This window comes from Miscanthus floridulus, chromosome 16, assembly GCF_019320115.1.
Source record: "Miscanthus floridulus cultivar M001 chromosome 16, ASM1932011v1, whole genome shotgun sequence".
NCBI classification, from domain to species: Eukaryota; Viridiplantae; Streptophyta; class Magnoliopsida; order Poales; family Poaceae; genus Miscanthus; species Miscanthus floridulus.
In genome coordinates, this window is record NC_089595.1 from 75,713,283 (window position 1) to 75,734,748 (window position 21,466).

The 21,466-nt window shown below is 47.1% G+C and overlaps 1 protein-coding gene across 1 annotated transcript; it reads right to left on the reverse strand.

Annotated features, from left to right (window-relative positions):
- Positions 1 to 19,546: 19,546 nt before the first annotated feature.
- On the reverse strand, positions 19,547 to 20,089 carry LOC136510857 (fasciclin-like arabinogalactan protein 1; the record flags this gene model as incomplete). Its single annotated transcript, XM_066505172.1, has 1 exon — positions 19,547 to 20,089. A coding segment is annotated over one exon (543 nt), but the record flags the coding sequence as incomplete, so codon positions are not given.
- Positions 20,090 to 21,466: the final 1,377 nt, after the last annotated feature.

The window sequence follows — 21,466 nt, forward strand, 5'->3', positions numbered from 1 at the left end:
CATGTGTCGTGTCCGCAAAAAAAATCCATCGTCAGCCGGATATCATCGAACCTGAGGAACAGTGACACTAGCCAGTCTGATGCCCTAGATTTAGAGTCCAATGCTGCCTCCTCTCTGCTCGCCCACTAGGTTTAGCCATTGGACCCAGCCAGGCAGAGTTCGGTGTCTCCTAAGCCAGGGTCCGACACCCCTGTCTCTTCTCTTTTCAAGCACGATACTTCATGCTTGCGCATGTGTGCCAACACCACTAAGTGTACAATAACTTGTGCATGTGTGTTAGCATTTTCACAAATATTTTTCAAAGGATTAGCACTCTTATCACCATGCCACTCGATCCTAGCAATGATGCAAAGTTAGATCACTCGAGTGGCCTTACCGATATGCAAACAAGTTTACCTCTCTTGATAGTACGAACATCTATCCAAAATGTAGTCATAAACTTCTCTACACACCTATGACTGGTGAAATGAAATGCCCTACAAATATACCTTTGCCTTGCGCATTCCATTCCATCTCTCCTCCGGTGTTGATGTAACACATGCACCAACCAATCACAAATGATATGATCCACTTCATATCATCACGTCACCTTGTTGGTTTCTCGATCTTGACCTCACTTGCTTTTCACCGTTGTCTTCATCCATCGGTGCTAAGTCTTGCTCAAGCTTCATCGCCACATGGTCCATCGCTCCAAAAGCCTCCAACTTTCCCTTAATGCTTGCAACCAGTCCATCAAGCCAAGTCTTTTCTTGATCTTCTCCACCTTAGTCACATGGCTCAATGTCATGTCTCATATACAATGAGCTCCTTCATCACATGTGTGAGCCTTACAACAAACCCAAGCCATCTTCACTATCATGGCATGAGTTGCTCACACAAGTGTACCTATGGACTAATATCCTGTGTATCTCACATTTAAACACATTAGCCCACCTAGGTTGTCACTCAATTACCAAAACCAAACTAGGGACCTTTCAATTTCCCCCTTTTTGGTAATTGATGACAACTCTACAAAGATATGGAAATTAAGCTCAAAGGGATTTGAGTTGCTTGTCCAAGTAATTTTACCATGTGTAAATAATTTTAGACAAGTACCGCAAACCCAAATTATTAGTATTAGCTCCCCTACATATGTGCTAGTGTGTTTGGTTTAAAGCTTGCACATATGTATAGATTGGAATTGTGGGAGAGTAATTACTACCAAATGATGCTAAGGTGTAAAGAATAAACTTTTGAAGTGTGATACCAATCGGAGTTGCACCTTTAAGTTCATCCTTAGCACCATGGTTAGCTAGATGCCACTTGGAAAAAAATACTAGATACCCCGTTAGATCAACATTAGAAGCAAGGTACTAGTATTACTTGAAAAACATACCAAGTGTCTAGCTATCATCCTATGCATGCTAGTTTTCATTTCATCAATCAAGTTTTATAACTAGCATACACCACACAAGCATGTATATCAAATTTAAAACTTATACAATGCAAGCAAGAACATGAATATGCACATATCAAATGTGGATCAAGTTCATAAGCTTGCTCTCCCTACTTGTGTGCTTCTCTTGTCCAAGAATTTTTATCCTTCTCCATTCTTCAATGTTGTTCCCTCTTTATCCATGTCCACCACTTATGCAATGCAAGCAAGCACATAAATATGCACATATCAAATGCAACTGATCAAGTTCATGAGCTTGCTCCCCCTACTTGTGTGCTTCTCTTATCCAAGAATTTTGATCCTTCTCCATTCTTGAATGTTGCTCCCTCTTTATCCATGTCCACCTTCTACTTCTCTTCCATGATGCATTTATATATCTTTGTTCCAACTTCTCCCCCTTTGTCATCAATTTCCATAAAAGGTGTGCTTCTTATTGATACAAAGGATTGTATTGGGGTAGATTGTTGACACTTGAATCTTGCATTTTTTATGGACACCACCATATGTTGGAATGACACCACTTGTATCCCTTGAGATCACTCATGTAGGATCTTTGACCTTGATACCAATCGGTGGGGTACCTCCCCCTATGTCATAGCATGGGTCATCCATTTGATAAACTTGAGCTCTTGTTAGTGAGGGAACTTTCTTCACTTGATGCTCACTTAAAGTTGAGGATCACTTGTGGAACCATCATTTCATGTTCTAGATACCACTTGTAGGAATAACTTGTGACTAAGTGATAATCTAGATAAACCATGTGTGAGAAACCACTTGAATTTAATGATTTGCTCTCTTTTGGATGTTGCTTGCTTGCTAGATCAACCCTTTTCATTCCTTTAACTAAGCATCTCAAATGTTCCTTAGATCACTACTTCTATTTTAGCCTTCCAAGCCCCATGCTCGGTTTATACCTACAAAAGGCGGCAAGTCCCTACAGTAGGGAGAAGTGACCTCTCTCCAAAGAACCATTGTTGACACCCAATTGAAAAAGCTTTGTTTGATTGATCCATAGAATGGAATTAACTTGATGAATAACCTTGAATCTTTCTTTAAGTCCTTTTATTTTTACTTGTTTAAGTCCTTTTCTTTCTATCAAGAAGATTTTCAATTGTCACAAGAACTTAAACTCCATCTTCATCTTGAGTTTGGCTTTGATCTTCCAATTTGAGTACCAAATGTGTGCCAAATACACTCCACAATCAAATGGCCTTATACTCTTTGCTTGTCATGCATCTATATCAATCCAAAACCAAAATTAGGTACCTCAAACACTTACAAACATGATTCCAACTTGAGGACCATTCAATCAAAGGGACTCTTGATCAATCCAATAATTGTCACTTTTCTGGTAGATTCTGTACCCTTCCAAGATTAGTCCATAACTCCAAATATACAGATCCAAATACTACTAAATTTGGTGGAGATGTGATTCACTAAGTCATATAGCAGCTATAAAAATTTGGGCTTCATTTGACTTCTAGATTGCTACCAGATTTTAATTCTTCCACCACTGCTATATGCTGAAAACTGCTACACTATAGCTGACAAGATTCACTCCAAAACCGGAGCATCTCTTATCCAATTCTTATGAAATCTATACAACACTTAATACCATAAGTCTAGAGCATGCACCAAATTTAAAGCCAATCCAAATATATTTGATCATTCAAACTCAAACTTGATCTCAGCTAGCTCAGATTTTCAATAAATAACATATTTCTATACATTGAGCTATTGTTCATCGAATTGAACCAAACTTGAAAGACTTGTTTGAATACTCTCATAAGACATATCCATTCAATCCACTTACTAAAGGTCATATTATGAACTTATCCAATCAGACCAACTCAAATTTGATTTCTAAGCATTTAATCCATTCAATCATCTTATAGCAAGCAACATATGCATATATATCTAATTAAATCATCTTATATGCACCCAAATGAATAAGATCAACTAAAAATATACCTTGGTTAGCCCATGATCATCCATAGCAAGCTTCAACTCAAATATTTGTATGCCATCAAATATATCCAATAAATCACCACAACTTGAATTATAGTACTTGTATGTTGTAGCGTTTGGACTTCACTCAATTTTGACTTGGCATTGGGTTGAATGTATACAATGGCTTTAACTTGACTCAATTATATGATGAACAATATAAAACCAATTGAGTTAAGTCTCCAATGCTGATGGTACCTATAAACGATCATGCACTTTTTGATGGTGCCCAAACTAGTTTAGGTCCTCTCAAGTTAGGTGCAACATACTTAGGCATAGCCTTAGTTTGAGTAGCGGGATTTTTTGCAATAGCTACCAATGAGGTACCATTATTATCCTTTCTAAGCATAATATTATCATCAATTGAAATGGGCTTAGAATTATTACCTAGGGGACATGAATTAGCCATGTGTCCTCTTTCCTGGCATGAGTAGCACTTTCTCTATGATTGAGCCTTCTCTTCCTTGCTCATGTGGTGCTTCCCATTGCCTTGCCTCTCATGAGTTGCTTGAGCCTTCTTCTCAAGCTTGGTAGTACACCTTGAGGCATGTCCCATATCTTCACACTTGAAGGACTTGATGTGAGCATAATCTTTCTTCTCATTTTGATTCTTGCTCACTATCTTGGCATCATGATCTAGCTTTGATTGCCGCATAGCTCTAGGAAGATGATGGTAGCATCCAAAAGATATGAGGATTTATACTGGTTCAGGCCAGAGCCCTATGTCTAGTCTCAGAGATGATCGAGTGCGTGTTCCTCGCTTGAATGCTCTAAAGTTCTTACAATAGGGGGTGCAATAATGGTGGAAGAGGTTGGAGTGCTAGAGCTAAGACATGGACTGTCTGAAGGGAAGCTCTAGGAGCCCTACTATGATGGAAATGAGTAAAATGGTAGAGGATGTCTGAAGATGGTGCCCTGGATATCCTTATATAAAGTTTAGGGCTAGGGTGTATACAGAGAAGGAGGTTCTGCTGACCGAAGGGTCATGAGCCTAAGGGAGGTCCTAGCTACCTTAGCTTGCAAGCTCGCTGTCTTGTGGTGCATGTTCGGGCGTGGCTGTCGTCATGATCCTATGGCCACGTCGAGACATGGTGTGACATGGTGCTACTGTGCCAGTCGTGGCGGCACTATAGGCATGGTGGAGGTTCACCAGCTATCCTATGCGACATGGTCTCCGCCATGGTCTTCGTCATTGCCTTTTAGTTTCCTAGGGCATCGTACAGGGGTTGGTAGTTGCCCCTAGGTCATCGGTCACCTTGTTGGTAGGAGCTAAGGGCCACGACCCCGATCATTGGGGTCATGGCTTCCACCGGTCTAGATGGCCTCCAAGTCAAGGTCTTCATCATGGATCCCATCTCATAGTGGGTGGAATCATACATGCATCTTATCAGGTTGTATTTGGCTGGTGATTATCATACCAGTCGTCACTACCTCCATCCTACTACCACTTCTTGCTCTGGACCATGTTGGTTTAGATGCTCGAAGCGGATGGTGGGGGATGTCTCCGTCCTCCTCCCGAGTCCTGCACATTGGTGGTGTGTCATGACCTTTGAGGGAGGTCACTTGATTCCTACCTCATGCTATTCATGCAATGGGATGAGGATGAAGTAGCATAGCCTTATCATACTACCTATGCTGAGCAAGGCGCAGTCATGACACGGGTGCACTTCGGTCACCGATCGGTCTCCTTTTTCCATCGTGAGGATGTGAATGGCTCCTGTTGGCTTGGTGGGCTCCATGCTTTCTAGGAGTGCTTCTTGGAAGTCTCCTGGTGCATGTGGGGGCCTGCTAGAGTTGTCAGAGCCATCATCCTTCTTTTCCCGTGCTTTGGCCATAGAAGCATGATGCTTGTAAGAGGGATGGTGGGGCAAGCCTTGACCCCACCTTCCTTGCTTTTGTAGCATCTGCCTTTTGGCCTTTTATGGTGCCACCAGTGAGGAGGCACTATATCCTCTGTACTTCTTTGTTTTTTTGAACGGCACGGTCGCTCTCATACTTACGGATACTAAGGTGAGAGATCCCTTTCCTTAATGCTAATGCTTCCCTTGTGGAGGTAGTGAGCCTCTGAATCAAGGGGATGGATTTGCAAGTTTAGCCTAAGGTCGTTGGTAGGTCCTTCTCATGCTAATAATGCGAGGAAATGCTTCCTCGACCTCTATGCATGTGGTTACAAGGTTTTTGCGAACATGCGTTGGCTCGTAGGTCTTGGACCTTTGGTTTCTTCCATGTGACTGAGCCGTAATCACGCTTTGGGCTCCACGTTGTGTGTCACCCTAGCCATTTGCTTCATCGATCTCGCTTAGAGAAGTCATGGACCTCTAACAGTTTATGAGTCTCTGGAGCTAGCCTTAGGTCTAAGACCTAGGACGTAGGGAGGAGTTAGTCGGGGCATAGCCCTAACTTCTTTCTAGATCACGAGGGACCCAAATTCATTTTTCCCTATCATCCTTGTCGACCTCGAGAGGTCATGCTGCCTTGGTAAAGGAGGGGTTGGTTTCACCCCACATGGGGAGAGACATGTCCACCGTAACCACATGGTCGGAGCGGTGCACCTTGTTGGGGTCGATGGGTAATTCGAGCGGGACCCAATATCCTCCTCAATTGACATGGTGTTCGATTGTGCCTCATTGAGAGATGTCCCATAAATCGTTGGTCGTCAATCCCATCGGTCCCCAACCACCTCTATAGTGCCCAGGGGGCAAGATGCCTCCCCAAGAGGGGGTCAACCCGATAGACTTCGAAGCGGATGACTCGAACACAGATAGAGATGGTCATGTGGCTCCGCACAACTGATTAGAGCCATAGGGGCCCATCTCCTCCCTACCCCTATCCCTTTTGTGGCCTCAAGCCCTTTGAAGGACTAGCCCAAGAGTGGGTTTCCTAAGCATGACGCGGGGTCATGGTCATGGTGGGTCATTCTGCGCATGATCTTAGGGGCAATTGACCTCTATGGTCATATCGTGGCATAATGGCACCCACTCACAAGCAGTCATGCACCGTGAAATGTGGGCACACAAGTCAAAATGATATGGAAAGAGTGGGGATGTGTGCAGCTTACTTGGTTCATGCCACTGCTTGGGCGACCATCGCTCCACCTTCCCTCCATTTGCTTCACCTGCTCTGTGTGATTTCCAAGGTGGTTAGTAAGTGAAAGTGAATATGCATGCCCCTGAGGTATCTATTATGGCTAGATCCTATGGCTATAAATCGGGAGATCTGGCATGGTAGGGGGGATTCGTCTTGTTCTTTGACGCTTGCCTTATCGCTTCTTCCCTCTTGCCTTTGTGCGCTCGTGGCTTCCTTTCCTGGTTGACACGATGGATCATGGCGACTATCCACAGGACAATGTGCTAGATGCTAGTGGTCCGCCGCCATGTCTCTGAGTTTTGCTGCATGAATAGGGGTGAGTGTTTAAACGATGTTTTAAGTTTGATGCTGACCTGAGTTGACCGTGAGCACTCCTTAGGGCTATCTCCCATGCTACTTCGGGAGGCGCCGTTGGCATTGCCCCGACTGGGGCCCCATCGGTGGTGGGGTCGAGTTCAACTTCATCGTCTCTAGGCGACCGCCGAGAGTTTCATCATCTCATTCGTGAGACAGATGAAGGTCATCGGTGGTTTTTTCTGGCTACCTATGAGGCGCGGCGGCTAGAGCTCGACCTCGACGCCTCCAAGGTTGCTCTCGCCACCTTAGAGGGTGAGTTCACCGCTGCATAGGCGGCAACCACCGATGCCTAGGCCTGTATTGCAGGTAAGGGTTTCCCTTATCTTGATGTATGTCCACAGCCTTTGATCTACGTGTCATCTCATTGCCAGCATTAGAGGAGTGGCTAGCGGCTTCTCGCCATGAAGAAGAGGCGGCTCACCTTCGGAGGTTCATCATAGTAGAGGGTCATGAGTGGGCGGTGGTGGTAGGGATACAGCAATGGGCTAGCATCGCCCTTGCCACCTTGTAGCTGCAGATTGGGGTGAACCTCCATCGGGTGGCACTTGGGTTCCCAGGGCATGTCTGGCCGGAAGAGCGGGCTAAGCTGGTCAATGATTTCACCACCGCCACAGACACCGCTGTCACCGCCATGAATGTGGAGGAGATCCTCCATGACGGTGGCTAAGAGCCCTGAGGTGTTCTCGGGGTCTTTAATAATATTAAGTAAAAATAGTTATTTTGGGCCTGTGTTCCATGATTTTGGTTCTCTTGCGTGTCGCCGTCTTATCATGACCATCATTGGTCTAGTCGTTCGAATGCCATAGCCGCATAGCCCCGCCTAGGGATCGACCCATGGAGTCTGGCTCAGCATGACTCTGTTTTCTTGACCTAGATATCTATAAGGTAGATTTGGCAGCATCGCGCCCTTCTTCATTTTCCTTTTGATTGCACGAGCATTCTCCTTTTCTTGCTTTCATATGGACGCATAGCCTTGCCTTGGTTTGGTTCTGGTAGTTTGACTTCATGTGGTCCTCTGTTGCACATGAACTAGAGGCATATTGTGGTCTCAAGGCACCTGTGCTATGGTGGCGTCGACCTTGGTGTTACCCTAGGTCGTCGAGGAGGTCATTTGGCGATAGCTTTGCAGTGGGTGGTGTCATTGCTCATGGAGCAGGAGTGAAGTGCTAGTCGCTTGCATACTACATCGATTCTAGGCTTCTAGCGCGTGATGATCCTTGTGTAAGGATCCTATGTTATACAGGTGTCTTCACCGCGGTGATTATGTTATGGATTTTGTGTATGTATGGTGTTCGATCGGCGTATTCGCTTTGTCATTTTGCCATTTCCTCACTTCTCTTCTAGTTCAGGTTAGGAATGTACGTGATCCCCCTCGATCCTGTGCATGTGGGTATGCGTTTTAGCCTAGGGATTAGCCCATGGGGTTAAAAGGTGTGCGACCCGATCATGAGGCAAGACATCAGGGGAGAGCCGTAGATCCTGTGTGATGCAAGGACAGAGCGAGCGAGTGCCAGAGCTTTCTTTTCCTTTTTCTTCCTTTCCTCTTAGAGTGAACAAGTTCTCCATTTCCTTTCAAACCCATGTGTGGGTGCCTATCCTTTCCTAGGAGTTGGTCCATGAGGCTTGGCCTAGGTGACCTTTTTTGGTGCGAGTGGGGAATTAGGAATTGGGTTACCGGTTCATCATGGCTTGATGCACAATCGGAAAGAACTCGATGATGAATCGATCACTGGGACGATGACAAGTAGTGCTACACCCTAGATCACATGTAGGTAACTATGTATGTAGTCCCCATGAATGAGCCATGCCTAGCTATGAGCATGAGTTAGATCGACTCACTTGGGAGTTAAGTATTACGGGGATGAAATGTATGGGCATCACGCTATCTGGTTTGCTCTATGGGTCGGTGCAAGGTTTCTTTGACTATCGGTAGACTTGTACATGTATGTGGATGTGTTTAGGCAGAAAGGTTAAGGCTAAGGTGGATATGACTGGCTGATGTATCAGAAGCTATCGTGGGACTAGTTGTTGTTGCTCGAGGTGTGGCGAGCCCTTGGGCATCTGCTTGTGACAGAGCCATTGTGATCCCTAGGCCATGAGCTAATGAGGACGCTTCTTCAGTGCTTGGGATGGCTACAACCAGTGTGGATTGTTCCTTCAGCTAACTTTGGGTTGACCTTTCCAGATTTGACATCCTCGGTTGGCCTACGAGCCCCCAAGGGTGACTTGTTTGGGTTCAACTCGATATGGCTTTTGGCTGGGAGGGCTCGTGCGTTCTAATGTTTGAGCCTTCATGGCGCGATGATGTCATGGTCATTGCATCCCCGCCTCTAGGTGTGGTTGCCGCTCCCATCGAGGGGCTAGCTCGACCTATCGCTATGGAAGTGGGATCGGAATGCCATGCGGTTTGGTTCGCTTAATGCGGCTTGTGGTGCGCTTAGGGAGTCCAGTTCCTACGATGCACGCACCTCCAAGTGATAGCTGATAGTTCGCTGAGGCATGATGGGCGATTTGTCCATCAACCAGGGATAGGCTCTGGTTCTAGGCTTGGCCTTTCGAGGCATGGTGCCAGGCAACCACCTGACCACTAACAACGTCACCACGTGGCGGTGGGTAATTTTGTCATTCATGCGAGCCCTAACACACGGCATCCCGCTGGTAGCAGAAACGCTGTTCGGGGCATGGTTCTACTACTAGACCTAGGTTTCCCATGCAGTTGACCTAGATAGGGTAGAAGCTGGTGATGGGTGCTGACCCATTAGTATGGATAACCTTGTGGTTCCCCAAAAGGATGCGGCCGATTGAGGCCATTCCCTAGGTGAGTTCGTCATGAGCCATAGACCTCTAGCCTCCTGAGCGGAGGACTTGGCCATGACTGGTGATGAGAGAGGGTATTGGCCCCTCTACGTAGGTGAACTCTAGGATGCTACCACTGAGGGCAGTTCCTAGAGTGTGTCCACCATGGGCCATGGGACCTAGATCTCCATGGCGGAGGTTTGGGCCATGGCCGTAGGAAGACACAGGTGTTGGCCCTTTGATGCTAGTGAACTCGTAGTTTTCACTATGGATGTGGCCACCGTGGGCCATTCCGATAGCGAGTCCACCAACAGTGCGAGGAGCCATTGCTTCCTGCTCAACAATCGAGAGTGCGCGACTGTCCCCTACCTAGCGCGCCAACTATTAGTGTTTTATAAACTAGACTAGTAAATTTATATGATTGTCGTACTGCTCTAGAAAGACGATGGTAGCATCCAAAAGACACAAGGATTTATACTAGTTTAGGTCGGAGCCCTACGTCTAGTTTTAGAGATGATTGACTATGTGTTCCTCGCTTGAATGCTCTGAAGTTCTTACAATGGGGGGTGCAAGAATGGTGGAAGAGGTTGGAGAGCTAGAGCTAATAGATGGACTATCTAAAGGGAAGCTCTAGGAGCCCTACTATGATGGAGAAGAGTAAAATGGTAGAGGATGTCTGAAGATGGTGTCCTGAGTGTCATTATATAGAGTTCAGGGCTAGGGCATATACAGAGAAGGAGGTTCTCCCGACCGAAGGGTCTGAGCCTGAGGGAGGTCCTAGCTAACTCGGCTTACAGCACATCCGGGCATGGTTATTGTCATGGTCTAATGGCCATGTCGTGGCATGGTGTGGCGTGGTGCTACTGTGCCGGCCGTGGTGGCACTATAGGCATGGTGGAGGTTCGCTAGCCGTCCTGTGCAACATGGTCTCTACCATGGTCATTGTCATTGCCTCCTAGTTTCTTGGGGTGTCGTACAGGGGTTGGTAGCCGCCCCTAGGTCATCGATCACCTTGTTGGCTGGAGGAGTTGAGGGCCATGACCCCGATTGTTGGGGTCATGGCTTCCACCGGTCCGGATGGCCTCGTAGTCAAGGCCTTCATGGTGGATCCCATCTTGTAGTGGGTGGAATTGTACATGTGTCTTGTCGGGCCATATTTGGCTGATGGTTATCATACCAGTCGTCACCGCCTTGGGCGGTGTTGTCTTATTTGAGTTGTGTGGCACAGGGATGGCGTCTAACCGGACTGAGGTGACCGCTGTCCCTCAGTCCTTGCGGGGTCAGAGTGGCATGCCTTTCCTTGTCAGAGCAGGCATACCTGGCTGAGCTTGACCTCTCCTCATTCTTCCTAGGGGTCAAGATAGTGGAGAGGTCGTGTGTTTCTCCTACGTTGTGTGGCTAAGTCTGATGAAGGGGTCATGGCTAGCCCCCACCCTAGCACTTGGCCTAGTTTTCTTAGATCAGCGGGCTTTACTCATTCGAGCTCTTGCTAGCTAACATATCGTGGGCCACTCAGCCTGCTAACTAATCGATGCCTTGAGACACCCTGGGGTTATAACCCCGATAGTAGCCCCCGAGCATTTTTGTGATCATGAAGTGATCGTGAAAATGCTGAGAAGCATGCGCATTTGAGCACGGGTTCGTAGTCGTGGCCTATTTGAGCTTCATCGCTCAACCCCTCATAGGTTGGTGCGTTCAATGTGGTAGGTGGTCATGTTTTAGGGTTTGTAACCCATACGGGCCCAAGTGATCTCATCGATGATGTACTAGTCCTGCCTTTGCGAGGGTCTTGATTTCCCGACCTCATGCGGGCATTTGGCTTTGGTTGTGACCTCCTAAGAGGTCGTGTGTTTCTCATACGCTGTGCAGATAAGATGAAGGGGTCATGGCTGGCTCCCGCCCTAGCACTTGGCCTAGTTTTCTTGGATCAGTTGGGCCTCAGTTGTTCGAGTTCTTGCTAGCTAACATATCATGGGTCGCTCAGCCTGCTAACTAATTAATGCCTTGAGACACCCGAAGGTTATAACCCTGACACCTTGCATTTGCTCTTCCACCTCTTCTTGTCTTCTTCTTCTTCCCCAAATTACCATCTTCATGGTTGATCTTGTCGTGCACTTGGGGCTTCTCTTTTTGCTCAACTTGTGACTTTGGTTGAGGATTCACATGTTGCTCTATCAATTACTTGGTTGGGCACATAGAGGTGAGATGACCCCATGTGTGACACTTGAAGCACTTGACATGCTTAAGCCTCTCTTCTTCCTTCTTCAACTTGAGCTTTTCTTCATTGGAGTAACCATTTGCAAGATGTCCCACCTCATGACATTTGAAGCACATGAAATGAGAGAGCTTCTCTTGTTCTTGATTCTTTATCTCTCTTTCATATCTTCTCTTGCCCCATCTTTTGCCTTTGATCTTGCTCTTGTTGAAGCCAATGCCACTCATGTCATTGCGGCTTTCTTGATGATTGACTTTGCTAGTCTTGAAGCCAACGCCACTCTTGTCACCAAAGTTTCTTTGAGTCTTCAACATATGCTCAAAGGTCACTTGAGAGTTGTAGCACCTCTCTAACTTGTTGCTCAATTTCTTCACTTGTTCATTTAGCTCATTGTTCTCCTTCAAAAGGTTAGTCTCACAAGACACAGAAGTAGAACAAGCATCTAAATGTGAAGAACATGGCATTGATAATAAATCATCACAAGAGGTGGATACATGCTTACTACCTACATCACAAGGGTTAGCAACAATGTGTGATTCATCATTTGACCCATGTGATGAGCTCTCACTAGTTTTAATTTCTTCATTGGAAAGCTTATTAGTGAGAAAAGCATGATCTTGTACCAAGTTATCATGAGCAACACTAAGTTCCTCATGAGCCAATTTTAGCTCCTCATGTGAACAAGTAGTATCATAAAGTGGATACTTTTGTTGTTCACATGTTTTTTTAGAAAAGAGTTTTCATTTTTCAATTTCTTGGTTTTATCCATCTCTTTTTCTAAAGCTTTGATCATGCTATCAAATCTATCTAGAAGCTCCTCATATGAATCAAAATCAATCATATTTGCATTAGATACCTTGGTGTCACCTTGTGACATGAAGCAATGTGATGTAGTAGATGAGCTTGTTGTAGCAATGTCATCCGGGCATGATCCATCATCATCATCATCAAGTGTGCATGGAGTAGCATCATCATTTGCATTACTTGTGGCATCATCATCAACCTTGTCAAGTGAGCTTGTGATAGATCTTTCATCATCATCATCACTTGACCATGAGGTGGAGCAAATCTTCCACAATCACCGAATTGTGGCTATGCTCAACATCCTCATTTGCCTCCTCTTTGGGCTCGTCATCATCATCATTGGAGACCCTCCCATATATCAAATTGAGGTACGACCAAATATTATGGGCGGTCTTCATGTACATGATCTCCCAAATATCTTGTCATTCAAAGATTTGATAAAAGATGTTAGTAGCTTGGCAATCGAGATGTAGACATTTATTTTGCGCTTGAGTTGCATTCTTTTCATCCAACGCATAAGAAAAGCCCACATCTACGATCCACCACATTTGAGGGGAAATAAACTTAAAATTGCATGTCATCCAATTTTTCCACCGTGCAAAGTGTGTGCCATCAAACGTGTATGGACACTCAACATCTAGCCCATAAGCCACCATCCTCTCGGGTCGGTGAAGACCACAAATGAGAGACCTAGCTCTGATACCACGTGTAGGGTCGAGAACATGGACTAGAGGGGGGTGAATAGTCCTTTCTAAAAATAATTATACCGGCTAACCGAAATAAATGTGAAATTAATACTATCGGTCTAGCTAAGACTACATCCCTCTATCTAAGTTTCAAGCACCTTACAAAGATCCTAAATAGACAACAAAGGTGCTGGGCTATCTAGAGCTCACCTAACAATTCTAGCTTGCAAGGTCACACAAACCTATGCAACTAGTACTTCAAGCAACCAGGGGAGCTCCTACACAACTAGTGATGCAAAAGCACAAAGCCTCTAAACTCACTAGCAATGCTCAATAACAAGGCTACACAAGCCAAATTAGAGAGCGTAAATTACTTAGCTACACAAACTAAGCAATGCAACTAACAAGGCTACTCAAGCCAAATTAGTTATGCAAGAGAGCTACTTCTATGCTATACAAGCAAGAAGGTAACTAGCAAGCTACACAAGCTAACTAATTATAAGAGCAATTACACAAGCACAATATATAAAAAGTAAGTACAAACTTGTGTAACGGGGATGAAAACCAACGGGAAGATAAGGATGACACATTGATTTTTATCCTGAGGTTCACATTCTTGCCAACGCGCTAGTCCCCATTGTGTCGATCGTTCACTTGGTGGTTCGGCAGCTAATTGGCACCACACCAAGCCCACATGTTGGGCACCGCAAGAACCCCACGGACCAAGTGAGGGTAGCTCAATGACACGCTCAACTAGAGTTGTTCTTCGCGACTCCCGTGGGGCAAGCATAACACCCCTCACAATCACTTCTCTGGAGCACCTCACAATCTTCTTTGTGTGCTTCGATGGAGACCACCACCAAGCCATCTAGGAGGTGGCAACCTCCAAGAGTAATAAGCACCACTAGCTTGCAACTCGATCACCTAGTGCCACTCGATGCACTCTCACAATGCAATCACACTAGAATCGCACTCACACTCAATCGGATGATCACTATCAAGCACATGTGAGTTAGAGGGCTCCCAAGCACACCTACATAATCCACCAAGGCTTAAGGGTGCTCAGCAACTAGCCTAAGGCTAGCTAGAGCTTGGTTATATAGCCCCCAAGCAAATAAAGCAATTAGGACACATAAGTGACCTTCAAACTCAGCTGCGCGGGGCCGTCAGATCGTCCGACGTAGGGTCCAACGCCCTGTCACGGCCACTCCTACACTGCCATGTGTCCCATTCAACTCAAATTGACCATTGCCACCCAACAACCCTCAGTCACGTGTTGATCATTACCGTCGGACCCAAGGACCGGACACACCATCGGACCTAGCATAGGTGAGTCCGACGTGGTCCCGAAAGCACTAGAGAGAGTAAAACACGTCGGACCTGAGTTCGACTCAGAGAGAGTCCGACGCCTCCACGTGTCGCATCCACAAAAAAAATCCCTCGTCAGCAAGACATCGTTGGACCTGAGGAACAGTGACACTGGCCAATCTAACGCCCTAGATTCATAGAGTCCAACGCTGCCTCCTCTCTGCTTGCGCCCTAGGGTTAGCCGTTGGACCCAACCAGGCAGAGTTCGATGCCTCCTGAGCCAAGGTCCAATGCCCCTGTTTCTTCTCTTTTCAAGCATGATCACTTCACCCTTGTGCATGTGTGCCAACACCACCAATTGTACAACAACTTGTGCATGTGTGTTAGCATTTTCACAAACATTTTTCAAAAGATTAGCACTCTTTTCACCACATCACATGATCCTAGCAACAATGCAAAGTTAGATCACTCGAGTGGCACTAGATGATCGATATGCAAATAAGTTTGCTCCTTTTGATAGTACGGCCATCTATCTTAAACCCGGTCATAAACTTCTCTACACACCTATGACCGGTGAAATAAAATGACCTACAAATATACCTTTGCTTTGCGTATTCCATTCTATCTCTCCTCCAGTGTTGATGCAACGCATGCACCAACCAATCACAAATGATATGATCCACTTCATATCATCACGTGACCTTGTTGGTTCATCTATCTTGACCTCACTTGCTTTTCACCGTTGCCTTCGTCCATCGGTGTCAAGTCTTGCTCAAGCTTCACCGCCACGTGGTCCATCGCTCCAAAGCCTCCAACTTGCCCTTCACGCTTGTAACCGGTCCATCAAGCCAAGTCTTGTCTTGATCTTCTCCACCTTAGTCACATGACTCAATGCCATGTCTCATATGCAATGAGCTCATTCATCACATGCATGAGCCTTGCAACAAATCTAAGCCATCTTCACTGTCATGGCATGAGTTGCTCACACAAGTGTACCTGTGAACTAATCTCCTATGTATCTCACATTTAAACACATTAGTTCACCTAGGTTGTCACTTAATTACCAAAACCAAACTAGGGACCTTTTAGCAAGCCGAATGAGGGAGCTGGGCCTGCGGGCCAAAAGGGAGAGAGGGAGTGTTTTCCTTTTTCTTTTCTTTTCTAAATTTCCAAAGCCATTTTCAAATAGAGTTTTGAATCCATTTTGAGTTTGATTCGAACCCACCTCATCACAATAGCCGGATAGGCATAGGCGGCCCGGTGGTGGCCTCGCCCTAGAGTGTGCGACATATCCCGGTCGGCCTTACACTGGTGGTGACTGTGGCACTGGCGGCCTCGCCCTAGAGTGTGCGACCTATCCCGACCAGCCTTACACTAGCGGCAACTGGCACTGGTGGCCCTGGCTAGCCCTTGTGTTGCACCTGGCTATCCATGGAGCTACTGGCAGTGATTGACGTTAAAGGCTGGAGAGGTGGTGGCCGACGGCTAGCAGGGCATCGGCGGCTGGCAACATAATAGAAGGCACCGACAGCGCCCAGGAGGTCACTAGGCGGGCGGTTCCGGTTCCTGAAACCCTAATCACTACCCTTTATACATACCAGTTGCAGCACCCGCATGGGCCGAATTGAAAGCCCAGGCCTAGGTTGTGGCCTGCTAGCCAAGCCGGGTTGCCCGCATGCGGCTGTTGGGCCTGTGATGGTTGCCATGGCAAAAAAATCCCCCGTTTGGCATGGCAGAAATAAATTTCTTTGCTAATTTTCATTTACACAATAGTACAATTAATTTAGCTTGTGTTTTAGCTAGATTTTAATCTCTGCAAGTACATCAGTATTACGTATAATTACTAGATGTTCAATATCCATTGTTTTCATGCTATTGTACATATGTGTTAATTAAAATACAGTTCAATACGTTTGTGATTTGATTATAGATTGTGTGGTATGTTGGATTGTTGGTGCACCCAAACCCCCTATTTGCACCACATACATGTTCAATTAGCAATTTTTATTTAAATGCATTTTAACAATGTTATCCTCTTAATTTTAAATGCTATTAATTACTATAGGATTAATGTGTAATATATAATACATCTTGATTGTTTTGGTTAATCAACACAAGGTAATGGAGACTAAGGCATTTGTTGCTAATTTATTTTAAATTAACCTGCCTAGAGACAGTGCCTATACATGTGATGAAATCACCTATTACTGAGAGGTCTACATCATGTTTCTCTAAAACTTGATGATTACGTACACTGTGTCTTACCAAAAATAATGGTTTTGATACTAGAAAATGGTCTATATTTTAGTGATGATTACTATTTTTTCACCATTCATTTTGATATTACATGAGATGGTAGAGACCTAAGCATTGGTTGTGTTTACATTTTTGAATTATCTTGCCATGCTTAGGTAGCAAATCCTTTGCCCACCACTAAGATCTACTCTTTGTCTTTGACATAGAGATTATCTACTTTGTGTATATCAAAGCTTATGACAATTTTATTATAAGGTCTACATAATTTTGTGATTACCTACAATACTCCAAAACTATGATAAGATGTAAATTTTAAATATTGCATTAAGTATTACAATATTACCATGTTGATTTTAATTTACCACAAGGTAAATTAATTAACCCGTGGTTGTCCATGTAGGACTATGGCTACTAAAGAGTTCGAGGAACTCGCTTTGTTCTAGGCTCCTGATATCAAGATTGCACTTGATTCTTGTAGACTTTTGGCTACCATTCAGGTGGGGTTGTCATGCAAGATAAGTAAACATATGATGCTTTGGCTTTATTACCATTTTATATTCATAAGGATCTCAAATATGAATACCTTATCACTGAAAATCATCGTGAATTATGTGTCACTCTTAAAAAGCGATATGAACAACAAAAGAACTCATTTGGCCTAAGACCAATCATGAATGGAATCATTTACGTCTCTAAGATTTTAAATCTATGGCAGTCTATAATTATGTTGTTCATAGAATTTGCTCTAAGTTGAAGTTTTGTGAGAAAGAGCCCATGGATGCAGATAAGATAGAGAAACACTATCTACTATGCTTCTGTCTGATAGAGTATTGCAACAACAATACCGGACTCATAATTACCAGATTTATTCCCAACTTATTCGTACATTGTCTCATGCAGAAAAACATGATGAACTTTATATGAGGAATCATCGTAAGCACCCTATTGGTTTGGCGCCTCTTCCTAAGGTTCACAATGTACAGAATAATGATAGGAATAAGTTCAATGGATCTTTTCCAAAGAACAAATCTAGTAAACGCAAACATAACAAGAGGCAAAGGCCTAATTCACACAAGAGGAAGAAGGAGAATGCAAAACCCAAAAATGACAACAAGTGTCATAGATGTGCTGATTTTTCGTATTTTGCCAAGAATTGTCGTACTCCTAAGCATCTTGTTGCTCTTACCAAAAGTCCATAAAAGATGCTAAGTCAGTAGGAGAAATAAGATATGAGGCACACTTCAATCTTGCTTCTGAGGCCATTCTAGAAGTAGGTTGTTCTAATCAAGCTCCAAAAGATTGAATGAACAACAATGCACTTAATGTTCAAGATGACATGCCGCTAGACTTTGCTTCTGGAGACATAGTTTGAGATTAGGCGTAATCTCAATCCGAAGTTGATATCTTATTCAATAAATATTGTAATAGTTTAAGTTATACAAACTCATTGTTATTTCGAGTTGTATTTTCTAGTGTGCTTGAGAGTTGTTTATGTTGTTGTTAAGTTAAACAAACTCATAGGTATAGTAATATCGTGCTCATGTATTTGATGTTAAATAATTTCATAGCCGGTAGCCCTAATCATTTTATGGGTTCACTTTGCACAAGTTATCCATTCTCCTTGCCCCCGGTCGTTGCATCCGAACCTCACCAACGCAACGAATCTGAATCCAAAGTATACAAAGCTCCCCAAGCAAGTCCGCGCCCGGCACGGCATCCCGTCGGGCGTCGTCCCAAGCCCAGGATCCTGGTGCCTCCCATTGCCCGGGTACCCAACTAAACCACGACCAAACGTGCCAATCAGCAAAACAACCTCCCGTACCGTATCTCCCGAGGGCCCGAGGCCAAACAATAGCACGTCTTTGGTGCGGTGACCCCCGTGCGCCGCACAGTTTTCTCGGCAGTCGCGCAGAGCTTCGAAGGCAAGCCCGGGCCGAGAGGGCGCCGAACTTCATCGGGTGTGTGCAAATCAAGCAAAAACTTCCTCTCCGAAGCTCGTTTTCACAAGGAACGAGCGGATAAACAGCGTAGGTCGCAGCGGCGGAGGAAGCCCGCTTGGCAAGCGATCTATCCGCACATATTCCCCTTCGGGTAAACTACACGGCCGGTCCTTAAAATATTGAGTGGATTTCATCAGAGTCTCCAAACTACGAAATCGCACGTTTAACTCATTAATGTATTTAAGTGATCTTATCAAGGTCTAAAATAGACACGAGGAGGGTTAGAAGCTGACGTGGCCGTCCATGTGGACATGATTTAAGCACAAAACCCTAAGCCGTGGCGTGCGCGGCTAGGATCTTCTAGCCCAGTCACCACCAGGGCGGGCTCATGTGCCAGCTCATCTTCCAACTCCAGCTGCCGCCGACATGCGAGCTCACCAGGTGAGCGCAGGGCCGTGGGCCGCGCCTTCCTATTTGGGGTAGGCGAGCGCGTGTGCCGCCGCCGCTGGCACACAAGGGCGAGCGTGCGAGCCACAGGCCTTGTCGTCGTGTCGGGGCAGGCAACCATGAGAGAGCAGTGGCGGCTCGGCCATGCGCCTGCCACCTGCTGCCGCTAAGTCATGCCGCCACGCCACCTCCTCCTGCTGCTGCTCTGTCATGTCGTCTTGCCCCTCACTGTGACCTCTCTCTCGCTCCAGCGCCCGAATCCACCACCACCCCCCACCGCCACTGGCGCAGGCGCCGGTGTGGGGGCGTCCGCCACGAGGTCGAACAGCTCGACAGGCTCCAGCACCGCGTCCACGGCGTAGATGGCGACGGGGTCCCCGTCGTACACAGTGGAGCGCACCCGGGCCGGGTCGTCGGACGCCGGCGTCCGCAGCGTGACCTGGTCGCCCGCGTTCTGCACCGTGAGGTTGTAGTTGTTGGCGGCGCCGTTGGTGGCCAGCGTGTTCATGGGCCCGTTGCTGGACTTGAGCCCCCGCAGCGTGTAGTAGACGGGCACCGCGTGGAACAGCAGCAGCGACGCCTTGCCGTCCACGCTGAGGTTCCGGTAGCTGGGCATGAACCCGCGCACGGCGTCGTCCGTCAGGCAGAACATCGTCATGCCGCCGCCCACTGCCAACTGGAACGCGGAGGGCGCGTCGGGGGACTTGGACACCAGCGACGTGAACGCCTTGCACCCCCCCTGAACATCAGCGGTGTGATGTTGGGCACGCAGCCGATGGAGCAGAGCAGGATCCGCTTCTTCTCCCGCGTGATGCAGCGCCACAGCACCCTCTCAGCCTCGCGCGCGCGGACGGCCGTGGGGCCCCCACAGAGTAGTAGGGCACCCCCCAACCTGCTGACCTTGGAGGAGAAGGATGATGACGAGGAGTGGGAGGCGACGTCGTCGTCGTAGTAGTCGTCGTCGCCATCGAGGTCGAAGCCCGCGAGGACGAACCCCCCCCGCCGTGAGATGGAGGGGGCACAGGAGCAGGAGGCCTGGCGCTGGAACCGCGGGCTGTAGCCGCCGCCGTCCATGGCGACGAAAAGCGCGGCTGCGGCCTGCCTGCGATACTGCCATCGTTCGTCCCACTGCCTCGGTTTCCTTCCCCGCTACCTCCCCGCCATCGAGAACGCGACAGACGACTTGCCGTGGCCTCCTCTTCCCGCTCCACCGCTCGCCGGAGCTCCGTCCCGCCTCGACTCCGACGAGGACGCTGCCGGAGAGCACCCTTGCGCAGCTACAGGGGAGGACGACTCCTCCTACCCCGTCCGATCCAAAATCCACGGTCCAGATCGCTTGTTGACCGACGGTGGCAGTGACTAGGTTAAATCACGTCCACATGGACAACCACATCAGCTTTTAATCCTCCTCATGTCTATTTTTGACCTAAATGATATCACTTAAATATATTAGGGAGCTAAAAGTACAATTTCGTAGTTTAGGGACTTAGATAAAATCGGACCAATATTAAGGGTCGATCGTGCAATTTACTCTTCTCCTTGCGTGCAAGCTCCCCTCCCCGTTGCCCACGCCACGGGCACCCGAGGAAAGCCTCGTGCACTCGCGGTAGGCAGTGGGCCCAGTGTGGCAGAAACTTTGTTCCGGGGACGCGAAGCCGGGTGGGGAGAGGCAAACCGGGTGGGATTTCTTGGGATTATTTAAGGGGGGAGGGAGGGAGATAGGCACACGAAAGCAACAGCGAGGAGAGAGAGAGAGAGAAGGGAAAAGGGTGAAGCCAGGGAGTTGTTGGTTTCGGTTCTGGTCGGCGTCGGAGGGGAAGGAAGGGGACGACGAGCGGCGAGGGCGAGGGCGACGAGGTGCGCGAGGGGAGAAGGGATATGGTGGCAAGCTGAGTGCGCGGATCGCGGCGGCGGGGATCGGCGGGAGCGGGGGGCGGCACTCGGATGGTATTGGGTTTCGCCGGCGCCGGAGGCGGCGATCGTGGATGGGCAGCGGCGGGGTCGCGGGGCGGGGGATGTAGGAGCGGTGGCGGCGGGGAAGTTGGAGTCGGAGCGGGTGCTCGTGCTGGTCTCCGGGCTGGGGCTGGGGCAGGGGCAGGGGGAGGAGGGGAGGGAGCGGCGGGGAGGG